Raw genomic sequence first — 17,016 nt, 5'->3', positions numbered from 1 at the left:
ATGCGATAACCCGTGGCCACCAGAGATTGCTTTTGCACAAACTAGTATCCATAAAAGTAGCTACAGTTGATATTTGCTTTCTTCTGATTTTTACAAGGAATATCTTCCGTTAAAAATGTGATCATTTATTGTACTTTGCTCTGGAAATTGGACATATGATGGGGCTGTTGCGTAAGCTGTTTAGGCTGTGATCGTGTGATCATGGCTGGCGTTATGGCTTGGAAAGGTGTAGGAGGGTTACAGGGCAGTTATGCTAGGCATGATGTCAGCATACATGTAAATGTAGAACATATAACACATTTCTATGACTTACACACAAGACAAAGATTGCCTAAGTTGTCACATTTCACTCAGTCCTGTCAAGGTCGACTTGCCTCTTGCCTAATTTGCCTCTTTAATCTTAAGTGTCCCCTCTATCTTGTTTGACAAAAATAAAAACCCACTACCAATCATGCAATTAATTTTGCATGTATGCTCTCAATAAAAAATAAAGAAAGAAACTTATTCTTTACCGGTACTTTTCTGCCCAAAAAGAGTTGGGAATAAGAGGTGGTCTTCGGCGTCAATTTCTCAACAAAACCATGATGTAGCATGGGGGGGGGGGGGGGGGGAATTGTAGGTGTGGTTATTTCCCCCCAATGAACTAAAGCTAAACTAAAGAAACATGAGCAGTCATGCAGTTAAATTCAGTTTATTTATTTTCTGACTCAAACCTGCCTGATTGAGAATTAATTCAGTAACAAATTGGCACAGATTATTTAGAGTGCCATTAAAAATGAGAAGGATAACAGAACCTCTTAACACAGGTGATATTCTAATCTTGCTCTATCTTAAATAGATCCCGATGTATTTGTAGCAATCTGAGAAAAACTTGCTCATTATATTGAACCGTGAAACAGATACAGGTAGATATTAGTGCTTATGATTTCAAACATTTCTTTAAACTAAATTGTTGAGCCTGGAAAGATAAACCATTTTGAATTGTTAGTCTCTGTATGTCTTGTACCAATATCAGGAAAACTTGCTCAGTATGATATATCAAGAAGCCAAATGATTTAGGTATACTGTAATTAACGGTGTATAAACCGCCCTCGTGTATTAACCGCACCCCTCTTTTTCGCCCTAAAAAAAAAAAAAAATTCCCAGAAGCTGTCGGCAGCAAGCCAGGTCCGTGTTAAAAAAAAACATGCGGAAAGGCCTTTAATTTAACTGCGAGGTGCAGCTGAATATGTAAGATCATTAATGTAAATTAAAAAACAGTAGAGGACCTAGGATAGAACCTTGTGGTACGCCGTGTAATAGAAGAAAAATTGGAGGAATTATTATTATAAACTACATATTGAGATCTATCAGATAGATTACTTTCAAACCAAGATGACAGACAAATTTGAGTGTTGTTTTAGTTTCCGAGTGGTGAGTCAACACACCGATTACTGAGCTGGGAGACATTGCCAGGCATAGTGCTAGGTGGAGGGGCATAAATCGAAACTTTTTCTTTTTGGTGTACCGTGTATAAGACGCACCCCCGACTTCGAATTTTTTTCGGCGGCAAAAAAGTGTGGTTATTACACCGTTAATTACGGTATATTGTATCAATTTTAGGGACAACTCATTCAGTATACCAAACAGTGAAATAGATCAGTATTATTTCATTTGGCTGCTAAGATTATATTACCGGTAAAGCCCCAGTCCCATATAAAGCCGGACCAGCACGGACGAGCACGGACCACTCCGGACCATCCCGGACCATGGTCTGGGGTGATCCGGGATGGTCCGGGATGTTTTGTTCAAAAAATCGCTACCGCCGACCGTCTCCCCGGACCCAACACGGTACCACTACGGACCGCCCCGGACCGTCCGGGCATAGCCCCGGCAGCAGTACAGATCATTCCAGACCCAGCATGGAGCCGCCACGGACCGTCCCGGACCACCACGGTGCCAACACGGATGGCACCGGACCATCCCGGTGCCAACACGGATCATCCCGGAACGCCCCGGTGCTGGTCCAGGGTGATCCGTGTCGCCACCATGCTGGGTCCGGGATCATCCGTAGGGGCGCCGGGGTGATCCGGGGTCAATAACTCACTCCCGGACTGCCACGGATCAACACGGACCGCCCCGGCGCCACTAAGGATGACCTCGGACCCAGCACGGTGGCTACACGGATCACCCCCGGATCAAACTATTGTCCCGGACCGTCCCGGACCACCCCGGCAGTTTTTGACCGTCAAAAACATCCGGGGTCGACTCCCGGACCGTCCAGGACCATCCAGGACCACCCCGGTGCCAACACGGTGTCAACACGGACCGAATCCCGGATCACCCCGGATGGGGTCCGGGATGGTCCGGGACGGTCCGGGCCGTATATGGGACTGTAGCTTAAACAAAATCATAGAAGAGGTGTGTGTCATGGTCTAGTGGACAAGTCACCGGACTTTGATTCTTACTTTATGATCAGGGAAATCAAAGTCTGATCTTAATATGCTCATCTCTTTTCCCTCTATCTTAATTGGAAAAGGCAGCATTTAAAAAACATTGAAGACACAGACATTAGATAATGGGAGTTTTTGCTGTGTTTTTGTTGAAAGATGTAGGTGGTAACCACTCTAACATTTTCAGGATGATGTCTCCTCTCACCCACCCCCTGGAGCATGCAATATTTGTTTATGTCATACCAAAAGACATTTCCACCATGGCTTTTCTATTAAAGCGATTTGAGTGAGTGATTGAGAATTGTATTCTGCTCATCCTAGACACTTCTCGACCCAAGCGCATCATGGAAGAGGATGGGATGGAGTATTACTTTGTCTCCAGAGAGGTGATGGATAAAGCAGTGGAATCCAACCGCCTCATAGAGTATGGGGAGTACAAAGATCATATGTACGGCACCAGTATCCTAGCAACCAAGAGGGTGATAGATGAGGGTCAGATCTGTCTTCTCTGTGTTCATCCTCAGGTAAGAAGAAAGCGTGTTTGATATGGGTATTGATTGTATACAGTTTAGTTCAAGAGATACGCCCCTCATTTTCCATGGTGACATATTCCATTCAAAGAAGGTTTACATGTAGTTAGGTATGTAGGTGCAGAGATGACTTCAGACGCCATTCTAAATGTACACTTGCAGTGGTATGCTTTGATTCCTGATTTGGTTCTCAAATTCCTATGACACAGCTGTTTCTTATTAAGAATGATTTTATCTAATCACTTCAAAACCCATTACATAATGTAATTATCTTCTCCATTTTTCCTTGTACAAACTAGAATATATCATCTTTCTTTGTAACAAATAAAGGAATGATATAATCCTTTACATACATGTATGTGTGTCCTATTTCTGAGTGAATTTTGAGAAGAATACACTCTAAAATTATTAAATCACATTGTAATGACTTATCTTCCCTTTTAAATGTGCAAAATTACTATTACAGAATTAACGCAACAGTGACTTATACAAGACTATGCCTGTGGCGAATCACTAAAATTTCTCGGAGAATATAAATGATAATGTTATTCGGTTCTTGTATAGCGCATATCACATTATACACCATCTCTATGCGCTTCCAAAGAGCTTTGGAAATTATTACCCTAGCTTTAGCTCCAGCAGCCATAATCAGCGCACAGTGCATTTCAAGGAATAATCCTACCAGGTACTCATTCACCTCACCTAGGTCGAGTGTGAGAGAATATCACTCCTGGGCGTAGGCTTGCAACACTATCAACTTGAATCAAATCCTAGCCTAGTCTAGCCATAGGTTAAAGAGTCCCAATATGAAAGATAAACTGACAATGAATTAACATTTGACCATCGTTAATGCCGGTTTCTAAAACACCTGGCAAATCATTACAAGATGCATTAAATTCAATATATCTACTCTTTTGATGGAACTTGTTTTGAAAATGAAGAACCCTGTGGAAGGGGAAAAAATAATTATAAAAAAAAAAAAAAATCTACTCTTTTTCTATGAATTTATCTGAGATCTGCTTACCATTTTATGTACCTAACGTACCTTATAAGAGATAAACCTTTGATTAATGTCTATGACCAACACATGAATATTTGTTTGTTCATTACTGAGCAGTTCAACATTGGCTACAATTACATTGCCTTTTAGTGCTAAGCTGTTGCATGGCATTGTTTAGTTTTACATTCCTTGTGACTGATACAACTATTGCAGGCTGAGGTCTATACTTACTTTCATATGAAAATTTGAAACCGTCATGTACCAAACAAAATTCCATTTTTTTATTTTCATGTATTACAGCTGATGGAGTTATTGAAAGCCTACGTCATTAATACTTGAAATGGATAAATTGTTTAACCAACAGACAGAGATTCATACAAAAGCAACTTCTGAAAGAAGTTTCAAAATTTTCCCCTCGTGGTATTACCCCTACCATAAACACCAACACAGAATCATACATAGTACTCTTTGATCAAAACATTGGTGAATATTGTTTAGTGATCAATGTTTTAATGATTAATAACTGTTTCATATGCTTTAATTTACACCACATCTCAAGACCTTTATACATTTTATATAGATACAAATGAATTTTCATAGAAATATTTTGGTTTCTCAACCAGGCAAGTGCATTTTTATGATTTCTTTGCTTGTCAAGTATAGTTTTCTGTTTTACCAAAAGATGATACATGTACATGTATAAAGTAATCTTGCATGAGCTCTCAGACTGTTGTTTCAGTTGCATTGTGTATCTATGTTATGGATATTACATTTATCTCATGTGCTTTGAAAATAGAATCATCATTTCTCCACTTTATCATATGCACGTACATGATACATTTTTATATTTTAATCATGTCTTTCACATTACCGTTATTTTGATTTAGGCACTGCGGATCTTAAAGCAGTCTGAGCTGAAGCCATATGTAATATACATCAAGCCTCCATCAATAGATGTGCTGAGAGCCACAAGATTGTCCCGCAAAGCAATGGTCACCATGGAAAAGTCACACACAAGGCCTTTTGCAGTGAGTAGTGTCATATATTCTTTTTATATACTGGTACTAGGGTATTTGTAAGAGATTATCCTAAGGACTGAGAAGCTTTCATGTGCAGGCCTGATAATTTCCTGATTTAAATCGGTTCCCCGATTTATTTTGATTTTTTTTTTTTTTTTTTTTTTTTTTCTTCACGATTTTATACAGATTTTTCCCTTTTCTTCCCTATTTCTTCCCAATTTTCTTACTCAAAAGAGGGGAATGTTGAAATATGCCATTTTTTCCCCCTAATCCTCTCCTTCTTTTATTTATTTTTTACTCAAGTGGGCTGAGGGGGAAAAAAAAAATGGTTGTTATGAGCTATGCATGTTTGCACAGACAATGAAAAACGGCAAGTTAAAGAAAACGTTTTCTCCAGATCAGTATTTGTGTGAAAGATTGTATGAGGGTGTGTACATACCATGTTCTTAGTGATTTCCTAGAGTTTCTTATTAGAAGTGCTCATTTTACTGTGATTTTTTTTTAAATTGATTGTGGAAAGTTTAGGGGAATGTGAGCAAATACTAAATTTCCAGAGATTCTAAATGTCTGCTTTATCCCCCACCCCCCCCCCCCCCCCTCCCATCAATGGAACAAATAATGAGTATGCATACAATACCAACAAACATGTGCTTGATAATATGAAATATCCAATTTTTGACTACCGGTACTGATATTGAAATCTATGACAAATCTATTTCCTTGCATTAATCTCAAGGCCATCGTGTGTAATACACATGTTATTAAAGTATAAATGTACTTTTTTTATGTTTGAATGTTTCAGGATGAAGATCTTGTGAACATGGTCCAGGTTGGAAAGCGAATGGAAGCAATGTATCAGCATTACTTTGACTGTACCATCACTAATGACAACCTTCAACGTACCTTCATGGAGCTGAAGTCAGTTATCTCCCGTGTACAGACACAGGAACAGTGGGTCTCTAGCAAATGGCTGAGGTAGACTTTGATCCTGAGACTATGGTCTTATTTGCACATGCTAGACTTGGACTGCACATCGGTTTACATGCACAGATCAGTTTAGTTCAACACTTCAGTCTAACTTGCTCAGACTAGCTAGTGGTTGAGATAGAACAAAATATATCTTTATAAAAACCAGCATACACTGTATATCAACAATTGTTCCTGATAGACAAGGACTACACATCTATAATCAAGCCTGCACGGAACTAGAGATAGGCCAAATTTCAAACATAACTAAAGGACCAACTGTTTGTCCCCAAGTTGAGCAAGGAGTATTTCAGAAAGGACCACTCATTATAACTTATATTCTGAAATTACAAGGATAAGTGCATGCATTATTCCTCAGTTGAAGGAAAATAAAGCCTTTTTATTGTGTGCTCCATTTGCATGTTCATTGTCAGTATTATTGATCCTATTCACAGACCCTTTTATTGCACCTTTTGATCTCCACTATCCTTGAGGCTACAGACCTCTAACAAAGTTCTTGTTTAAGAGGAGTATAATGAAAGTTGTACCCTCAAAAATTACATCTTCATGTTCGTATCCAAAATAGATCAGGTTACAAAAATGTTGAAAAGGTAGTGATTTTTTTTGCTGAATTTGGAATAGTTCCGTAATTTCCCATAAATAGTTCTTGCCTCCTAATTGTATCTTGTATTTGATTAATATGTTTTTTTCTTCATCTCCATCCAGCATACCAAGACTATACTGTGTTATTAGATTAAAATAATTTGAATTGATTGGAGGTGTTGATTACAATTTTATATGTGATCTTCATCTTACAAAGTTATAGTTATTTGTAATTATTTGGGAAAGCTTTTGAACCTGAAAAGATTTAGAGATAGTACTTAGCACATTGCATTATCTTATTCAGATTGTATAACCTGGGGGGTGTTTCACAAAGATCCCAAGTCGTACTTAACTCTAAGTTCGACTTAAATATTATGGAGAGCCATTTGTAGCCTTAAAATGAAATATATTCAAGAGCAAAAAATCAAGTATTGTAGACTTGTCATAAATTCCACATCAAGAACATGAAATCTCCATGATAGTAGAACATACAAATGATTCGAATCAACATTTTATGCCTTCTTAAATAACTTTTACAAAATATTTTCATAGATGCTAATGGCTTTCCATAATTTTTAAGTTAAACCCTAGGAACTTTGTAAAACATCCCCCAGGCCTGATAAAAACCAGATTCAAATCGGTTTTCCAATTTTTTTTTTTCTTCTTTTTTTCTCCTGATTTTTACCCTCTTTTTCTCCATTAATAATAATAATAATAATAGGCATTTCTATAGCGCCATCTATCTAGATAATTCTATTCCGAGGCACATTTATTATAACCCTCGCTTTAGCCTATTCTTCCTTATTCTTCCCTATTTTTCCCTATTTTCTTACTCAAAAGGGGGGAATGTTGTTAGATGCCATTTTTTCCCCTGAATCCTCTCTTCTTTTTAACTCAAGGGGGGCATGGTTTTTTTAGTGCTCACTATCACCCCTGTATAACCCATACATCTTGCATACAGTGTTCTTAGAGTGTTCCAGATAATTGCTCCCCCTCAAAACAAAGATACAAACAAAAATGTGTCAAATGCATGCATGTTGTTGTATACAGCTGCAATTGTAGTTGTCTTTGTGTATCTATGTAATTTTTTTTAAATCTATGTAAAGATGCTTGATGTGATTATTTGGTGCTTTTGAATTTGTTGAGGTTCATTCAATGTAGATCATGTAAAGTGAGAAGATTATATCAGCTTTTGGAAGTTAATGTTTGTTGCTGCTTTTTAAAAATTGTACGCCAATAAGGACCATATATCTATAGAAATGAGGCAGCTAGACACATTTTTACTTTTAATTGATCAACAAGTTTTAGATTATTCAGGATGAAACATTTGGAAATGTGTTTTAATCAAACTGAACCTATTTTCATCAGTTTAATCAAGGCAATTGTGTACTTATCTGTAGAAGCCGAGTCAACTCTTTTTGTTACATATTCTTTCCAAGGAAATATAAGGAATGGGTGAAATTTCATACATTTGTGAAAGATAGATGGAGATATATTTTTTAAATATAAAAGTGTTTATTCCTTGCTGCTCTTGTACCACACAGTGTTTTCTCCAATTAGTTCAGTTCAATAATAAAAGTCATCTAGACAACCAGTTCAAGGGATATGTGATATAAGTGCATTTATGAAAGGACAGTTTTCAGAGGGTTCTATGTTTGAAACATGTTGAGTGTCATTGTTTTTATGAAGATTAGCTCATTCTTTTGATATCAGACTCCCTGCATGGACCTAGGAGCACCTTCTGAATGACTTTGCTTGGCATGCTGCAGGCAATACTGGGGTGCTTCACTCAATATTTGGAGTGAAAATGAGCTTAAGTAAATGCAAGCACTTCCCCCTCCCCCCCTCAAGTTACATGTATCTACAATATTCAGAAAGCACCTTTTAGTTAATTTACAATGAACGATGCTACACAAATGTACCCAAACTGGAGAAATAAAAATGGGAAATAAGTTTATTTTGTAAGATATTTATGGTAGGCATTAAAGATTAAATCCAGAAGGAAATTATAGTTGTGAACGAAGAGAATATAGTGCCTTTAATTAACAGTGCTTTTTAAACTTGAAAAGATAAATGATAAATAAGAAGGTGTATGTACCTTGTAACAGATGCTGTTGGTTCCCACGCAGCCAAGATATTGATACTACTGCAATACCAAGTCTGCGGGACAATTATTAGGTTGTGCAAACATTGTAACACTTCTGTGTGTATGCACGCAGTGAGTAAGTGAAAAAGTTTGAATAACAAAATTGTAGATTATACATGTAATGAGTGATTCCATGCAATGTGTCCTGTACGACACAGTCTGTTTTCCACATATTCATTTTAACTTGAAGAATATCTTGATATGACCATGGAATTATGGTGCTTTCTGGTATCACAACCATAGTCTTGGTCATGTCTAGAGATTTTTCATTCACAGATGAAATATATGGATAAATGTACAGAATCACCCTATTGTTTTTATTCTTGCTAATGGTTTGTATAATTTTATTTAATGTTCATCTCATGCTAGATTAATTTTTAATGTTTTAGGGCTTTATGCAATATACAGAGTATTTTCTTTTCTTTCCCTTTTTCATCATTTCTATACTGCTTTCTTGTCTCCCCTGACCTAAATCTGTCATTTTTTTAAAAAATTCTGTTCTCAAAGTTTCTATTTCTCTATTTTATTTTAAATTATATTTTTCCTTATTTATTTTCTGCTCTCTCTCTCTCTCTCTCTTTCATTCTTTTTTTTTTCTTCTTTTCTTCTTTCACTTTATTTATCCACAATCTTTTTCAGCTCTTCTGTTTAAACTTTCTTTACCACATCCATCTGATCTATAGATTTATATTCAGGCACTTACATATTCCAAGTTTTAGAATTGAACTGATGCATAGTGTTTGTAGTATAGTGGAAAAGGACAAAATGGCAGCATGTCTGTTCGAATTATCTTTATGATACTGCAATGTCTTATACTGAATGTTTCATGAAGCCGTTAACCCAGATTTGAAAAATTAATGTGGAGAAGCTCATTGTGTATCTTGAGTAAAATTTGTAACATGTAGAGTTGTAACTGTATGCTTTCCAACTGTAATTAGGTTTCCAGCGTCATGCATCACTGTCTTCAAGTTTTGTGAAGAATAAACCAGTTCGTAATTAGCATATATTACAAATGACCCCAAATACCTACAGATCTTTTAAACTTGGATAGGTGCCACTTTGAGCATGTAGAAAAGTTAATGCCATGGTCATGGAAGTGCTTCATGAATACCTTTGCCCATTTGAAAAGAATACTTCCTTGTGTGTATCATGAAATGCACCATTGGTGTATAAATGAATAATGATTTATAACTTTCACGAGCACCATCCAGTGTTCATTTTGTGGGTTTTACATTTTGGTACAAATGACCAAATTCTGCTCATGTGCAGGATTGTATGTACGAACTGGCTCATTCCAGTTGGCTGACTTTTCTGTAAAGGCTAATATGCACTGTGTGTGTGAGGGGGGGGGGGGCGTGGCACTGTCCACCTCCTGGATTACCATTAGTCATATAATCATTAACTGATTTGCATTACGCTTGATTTTTTTTCCTCTAATTGTTATGATGAGATGTAAAATAATAGTCATCTCTCTGCTTACTTTCACTCTTATATTTCACGAGAGTCTTGTCTTAAATTTGGAAACATATGGAGAGAAGGTATCGACAGGTATGCCTTATCCAAGAAGTATGAGCACAATTAGGCCTGTGCTCTCCTAAGATTCCAATAGTCGAGTTTCATGTTGTGTGAAGTTCTTAAGATTAAAGATTGTGTCTGGTTGCTCAAAAGAAACAACTAGCCATAATATTGAATGTGAGCTAACCATGTACAAAGCTAAGCAGAACTTTGGTGCTCAATGGTGCATGACCTTTTAGAAACATCAAGATAACATTGAAAAGCCAAGAAATTAGTCTTTCAGATCATGTGAATTTCATTGCTGGTATATATACAGGAATTGTTCAAAGTAGTTGGGTACACCTAGGTACACAGTACACAGTGATGTACAATAGTACGACAGATATACATGTATGTATATAATCTCTGTTGGGGGGGGGGGCAGGGGTTCATAAAAACTTTGGCTATACAAGATGTGTTACTAACATTGTGATAATCATCTAATAAACAATAAAGAAATTCATGCTTTAACACGACCTCACTATCGTTTGACTGATTAATTAATGAGACACTTTCCTGTGATTTTGGTTGTGAATGAATGTTACTTCTTCCAATGATTTTATTGCATTGTGTCGGGAACCGGTATGTGGGTCTTTCTAATAATTATTGTGCGTGCTACATCTATGATCTTATATTGTATTTTATCAAATTAGAGTATTCTGTGGATTCAGTATGAGAAGAAATGACATTCAGACAGTTTCTAGCCTACCAAAAGGGGCTTGAAAGGTACCAAAAAGGAGCCCAAGTCAGTGGTCTCTTCCAAATTTTGTTTCTTACTTGTTGCTTCGTACAGTCAGGTGTGGACCAACTGGGGCGAGAGATATGAACAGGTTTCCCAAAGGCGACGGCAATAAAAAAAAAATAATCATCACTGTCGATTCAAAAGTAATAAGCATGTTTAACTTATTGAAACTTGGCGATGAGTATCATTGGGAGCCAAATAATATTTAGGTAAACTATAGGTCAAAGGTTACCTTTAAAGGTCGACTGAGGTCAATTGTTTTGTGTCCACAAATCGTTCTCGCTCGATGGTTACACTCTTGTACTTATGAATTAGGCCTAAATCATCCAGTGTTTCTTACGCCAGAGACTGTCTTTGTACAGTGCGTCCCAGAAAAAACGAAACCGAGAATTGTCGATGTTTTATCATAACTTAGTCACATTTATAATCAATAACAACTGGATGGTTGCTATACAAGACTCTTGAGAGCAGCACTAAATGTCAACTGGAGTGACCATATGACCAATATTGAACTGGATAGGGACATTACACCGATCTCCAGGCGCGGATCCAGGATTTCTTAGGGGGGGCCCACTTTTTGGGGGGGCTCCCCAAAAAAAAATCACAACGACTCAGCCAGCCGCTGAATAAGCGGGGGAGGGAGGAGGGGGGGGGGGGGGTAAGAGGACACTTTTTTATGTTTTTTGGTCTCAAAATTTGAAAATTTGACATTTTGTTCCGTTGGGGGGGGGGGTGAGGTCACCTTTTTTAGGTCAGCCATTGGCATAATTTTTATTTTTTTTAATTAAAAAAAAAACATCACAAAAAGGGGGGGGGGGTTGCTCCAAAATACACACATAAAAAAAAACTGAAGGGGGGTTCAACCCCCCCCCCCCCCCCCCCCTGCGTACGCGCCTGATCGTCTGAATACAGTTTTTCCCCTCCCGCGCGAAGCGCGGAAGCTTTTACGTTTCATTAAATCATTAGATAAAGAAGACGATTCGTTGTACCGTTTTTTACTCTTAATCCTCGTCTAAATTCACCACCCTCCCTCCCGCGCAAAGCTCGGAAGCTTGTACGTTTCATTTAATCATTAGAGAAAGAAGACGACTCGTTGTACAGTTCTCGACTTTTAATCCTCGTCTAAATCCAGTTACCCCACCTCCTGTGCGAAGCGCGTAAGCTTTGACATTTGATTTAATTATTAGAGAAACAAGACGATTCGTTGCACCGTTCTCGAAAATAATCCTCGTCTGAATACATTATTCCCTCCCGCGCGAAGCGCGGAAGCTTTTACGTTTCATTAAATCATTAGAGAAAGATGACGATTCGTTGTACCATTTTTGATTCTTAATCCTCGTCTGAATTTCAAAAATGTTTTTTGTCTGCTCGTTTTTCTTCATACGTGCTCTTCCTTTTCTCTCCTCTCTTTTTTTGGCCGGCGTTTTTTTTTTTGGGGGGGGGGCCACTGCCCCCTGGCTACGCGCCTGCGGTCAGATGAACATCTTTTGATACATTGTCCGCCCCCGGAAACTCATGGGTTGAAGGCAAATTACGGTCAGATAAGCATTCAGGGGCCGCCTCAGGGCACCTGGTGAGGTCGAGGGTGCGGAAACCCTTGAATCTCAGGGAAGCGAAGCGCGGAAGCTTTTACGTTTCATTAAATCATTAGATAAAGAAGACGATTCGTTGTACCGTTTTTAACTCTTAATCCTCGTCTAAATTCACCACCCTCCCTCCCGCGCAAAGCTCGGAAGCTTGTACGTTTCATTAAATCATTAGAGAAAGAAGACGACTCGTTGTACCGTTCTCGACTTTTAATACTCGTCTAAATCCAGTTACCCCACCTCCTGTGCGAAGCGCGTAAGCTTTGACATTTGATTTAATTATTAGAGAAACAAGACGATTCGTTGCACCGTTCTCGAAAATAATCCTCGTCTGAATACATTATTCCCTCCCGCGCGAAGCGCGGAAGCTTTTACGTTTCATTAAATCATTAGAGAAAGATGACGATTCGTTGTACCATTTTTGATTCTTAATCCTCGTCTGAATTTCAAAAATGTTTTTTGTCTGCTCGTTTTTCTTCATACGTGCTCTTCCTTTTCTCTCCTCTCTTTTTTTGGCCGGCGTTTTTTTTTTTTTGGGGGGGGGGGGGGGCCACTGCCCCCTGGCTACGCGCCTGCGGTCAGATGAACATCTTTTGATACATTGTCCGCCCCCGGAAACTCATGGGTTGAAGGCAAATTACGGTCAGATAAGCATTCAGGGGCCGCCTCAGGGCACCTGGTGAGGTCGAGGATGCGGAAACCCTTGAATCTCAGGGGTTTCAGGCATTTGTTTACGGTGAGATGAACATAATTTTATACCTTATTTGTGACACTGGCAGGACACTTATTGGCGTGAGGTCCAGGAGATAAAGGGATTGTAGGCGTTTAATTACGGTCAGATGAGCATCTTTTGATACATTGTTCGCCCCGGAAACTCATGGGTTGAATGCAAATTACGGTCAGATAAGCATTTAGGGGCCCGCCTCAGGGTACCTGGTGGGGTCGAGGGTGCGGAAACCCCTGAATCTCATAGGTTTCAGGCATTTGATTACGGTCAGATGAACATATTTTTACACCTTATTTGTGACACTGGCAGGACACTGATTGGCGTGAGGTCCAGCGGGCGGAGCCCCCAGAAGTTCAGGGGTTTTAGGCATTACATTACCGTCAGATTAGCATCCAGTGGGGTCCAGGGGGCAGATCCCCCGGAAGCTCAGGGGTTTAGGCATTTGATTACGGTCAGATGAACATATTTTTATACTTTATTTGTGACACTGGCAGGACACTGATTGACGTGAGGTCCAGCGGGCGGAGGCCTCAGAAGCTCAGGGGTTTTAGGCATACATTACCGTCAGATTAGCATCGAGTGGGGTCCAGGGGGCAGAGCCCCCGAAAGCTCAGGGGTTTAGGCATTTGATTACGGACAGATGAACATATTTTTATACTTTATTTGTGACACTGGCAGGACACTGATTGGCGTGAGGTCCAGAGGGCGGAGCCCCCAGAAGATCAAGGGTTTTAGGTACTAAATTGCGGTCAGATGAGTATCATGGGGCCTGCCCAAGGGCCCTTGGATGTGTCCCGGGGGGGCAGAGCCCCCGGAAGCTCAGGGGTTTTAGGCGTTTAATTACGGTAAGATGAGCAATGAACTATTTTTTCTTTCTTGCTCTCTTTCTTTCTATTTCTCTTTAAAATACTTTTCCAAACGAAATTGGGGGGGGGGGGAGCTGGAGGCTCCTGATCCCCGCCGTTCCACGGGCCATGACATGTAGGCACCTCAAGAAGCATATTTCTTGCCTGGCTGTTAATTTACAAACGCATACAAAAGTATAATTTACTAAAGAATGAGGGAAAATCTTGGAAAATTATGTCATTTCAGCATTATGTGTAAACCACCGTTATGAAATAAGAAATAAACCACGTTTAAATTTTATTTCCCCCGAGCCCCCTCCCCGATCAATATGCCAGTGCCCCGCCCCCCCCCCCCGATCTACACTTTGTTGGCGGAAAAATCGCAACTGATCTCCCCTACCTTTCTATTTCCTTACTTCTCTCTTATTTTTTTGATTGGGGGAGGGGGAGGCGACAGCATGGGAGGCGAAGCTCTTTCGCCCCCCCCCCCCCCGATCACTTCTTCCCCCTTTTCTTTTCTTCTTCCTCTTCTTTCTTTCCCTTTCTCTCCTCTTTCCCTTCTTTTCCTTCTCTCTCTCTCTTTTTTTCTTTCCCTTTCTCTCCTCTTTCCCTTTCCCTTCCCTTCCTTCTCTCTCTTTGAGGTTTGGTGGGGGGGGGGGAGGAAGGGAGGGGGAGGCAAGGTCATTTCGGCCCCTACCTTTCTCCAAACGTTGTTGGCGGGATTAACTGCAAATGATCTATTTCCCCCTACTTTTCACCTTTTTTTTCGGTCCCTTTTAGCTCCCCTTTTTTCCTTTTCCTTCTTTCTCTCTTTTTTTGGTGGGGCGGGGGGAGGCAAGGGCATTTTGCCCCACCCCCACCCCGGTCCACAACTTGTTGGTGGAAAAATTGCAACTGATACCCCCTTCTTTCTATTTCCTTCCTTCTCTCTTATTTTTTTTATTGGGGGAGGGGGAGGCGACAGCCTGGGAGGCGAGGCTCTTTCGCCCCCCCCCCCGATCACTTTTTCCCCCTTTTCTTTCTTTCTTCCTTTTCTTTCTTTCCCTTTCTCTCCTCTTTCCCTTCTTTTCCTTCTCTCTCTCTCTCTCTTTTTTCCCTCCTTTATTTTCCTTTTTTTTTCCTCCTTTTTTTCCCTTCCTTTTGTTTTCCTTCGTTTTTTCCCTTCTTTTTTTTCCCAGGGGGGGGGGGCGGGCCCCCGCCCCCCCCCCCCCCCTGAATCCGCCACTGCCAATCTCAGCCAGACTGAGAGACCGTCGCCTCCGTTTCAGTGGGCACTGCTGGAGGAGCAAGAGTGAAATCATTTCACAAATGCTCTTCTGGGAGCCCTCAAGGGGCAAACGCACCAGAGGGCGCCCAGCAATGACTTACATTGACCAGTTAGAAAAAGACACCTGTCTACCAAGACAGGAGCTCCCAAAGATCATGGAGAATAGAACTGAATGGAAAAAAGCTTGTCAAATCAGTGCGAGTACGCTCGACCTAGTAGTAGTAAAATCAATAAATGACACATATGTGGAAAGCTTAGATCCTCCTCTTTCATTTGATGCAACTCATATAATGCATATTTCACGCATGAGTGAGTAAAATGAATTTGAAGAGAGGGAACCCAAAAGTATTTTGGCGGACGGTATCTAAATTTCAAAGAGAAATTCACATTTCTAGAAAGCCGGGTTTCTGCCCTTTCATATGACACCTCAGTCAGGAAAAATGAGCTAGGAATAACAAAGTTCTGTTTGTTTAAAGTAGTGCTTGGATTTCCATAATTTTAGTAAACGAATTCGTTTTCACTGGCTACCTGCCGTAGCAACAAACGGAATTAACAAAAGACTTAACTCCGTTTCGTTGACAATTAACCGTAGACGAAAGACTTCATGCATGGCTGATTGTCGACGAAACGGAGTTAAGTCTTTTGTCGAAAACATGAAAAATGTGAATTTTGATAACCTATTTATGTTTTAAAAAATCAATGATTATGAACATACAATACTCAGAAAATAGTATAAATTCTTCAAAGTTCATTAAAAGATTTTGTGAAATGTCATGATATAAATCATATGACCTGGGCAAAGGCATGGGGAAATCAAGTTTTGGGGATGAAAAGGGAAATTAATGGGATAAAAGTACATAAAGCAATTGATAAATAGTGAGGCAGTGACGTCACAAACTGATAACCAAATAGGCAATTTGTGTAGTGATTTTCTAAATTACTTTAAAAAAAATCATAACTTCCTTATTAGTTATCCGATTTTACTCGATTTTTTTTGCTCTGTTCCTCCTGTTTTTCAGCATCTGTTAAAATCAAATTATTTTTGGAGTGGACTTAGCCTTTAACCACTTAACACTGATGAAAAACACAGCACAAATTTCACAAGAGCCTGCCTGTTCACTATCGCCCGAATTGCTACTGATGTCCGTCTGGCTCGAATTGTAATGTTCCTTATACGTTGTTTTTTCCCCACTCCGGGAATGGAGGGACAGCATTCATGTTCAATTTAAACTAATGATGTCCAATGACGAAACCGACATAAATGCAATAATAACATTTGGAATAACTACTGAAAAATAATAAATCAACATAAAAATACACATAACATCCCCCCTTCCTCTGCTTAATTTTTGTTTTTTAATGAAATAATTCATATAATATGTATTTGTATGTATGTATACATATATACAAAGTTCAAGTATTGTTTTTTTACCACGTATTTTCTTACCTCTGTTTTTGACATTGCTGTTTATCTTTATACATGCTCTATTAAGTAATATATTTTTATTGTCTATTATGTGATAGAAATACGACTACGAAATTAGTTGATCATTGTTTGTTTTTACCATTATCATTAATCGCGATGTAAATATGTATTGT

General features: G+C 39.2%; 1 protein-coding gene across 3 annotated transcripts in view; it reads left to right on the top strand.

The window, feature by feature from the left end:
* Window positions 1–10,726, top strand: part of LOC754278 (MAGUK p55 subfamily member 7) — a 75,263-nt gene extending 64,537 nt beyond the window's left edge. For all 3 annotated transcript variants that reach the window (XM_030974849.1, XM_030974848.1, XM_011666665.2), the window contains 3 exons: window positions 2,754–2,956; window positions 4,850–4,990; window positions 5,784–10,726. In XM_030974849.1, the coding sequence (XP_030830709.1) occupies window positions 2,754–2,956; window positions 4,850–4,990; window positions 5,784–5,960 (521 nt within the window). In that variant the 3' untranslated portion in view covers window positions 5,961–10,726. The remainder of the gene's footprint in view (window positions 1–2,753; window positions 2,957–4,849; window positions 4,991–5,783) is intronic.
* Window positions 10,727–17,016: the final 6,290 nt, after the last annotated feature.

This window comes from Strongylocentrotus purpuratus, unplaced genomic scaffold, assembly GCF_000002235.5.
Source record: "Strongylocentrotus purpuratus isolate Spur 01 unplaced genomic scaffold, Spur_5.0 spur5_scaffold_7, whole genome shotgun sequence".
In the NCBI taxonomy this organism is placed as follows: domain Eukaryota; kingdom Metazoa; phylum Echinodermata; class Echinoidea; order Camarodonta; family Strongylocentrotidae; genus Strongylocentrotus; species Strongylocentrotus purpuratus.
The sequence above is the reverse complement of the archived record's forward strand: the minus strand, read 5'-3'. Positions and strand labels throughout refer to the sequence as shown.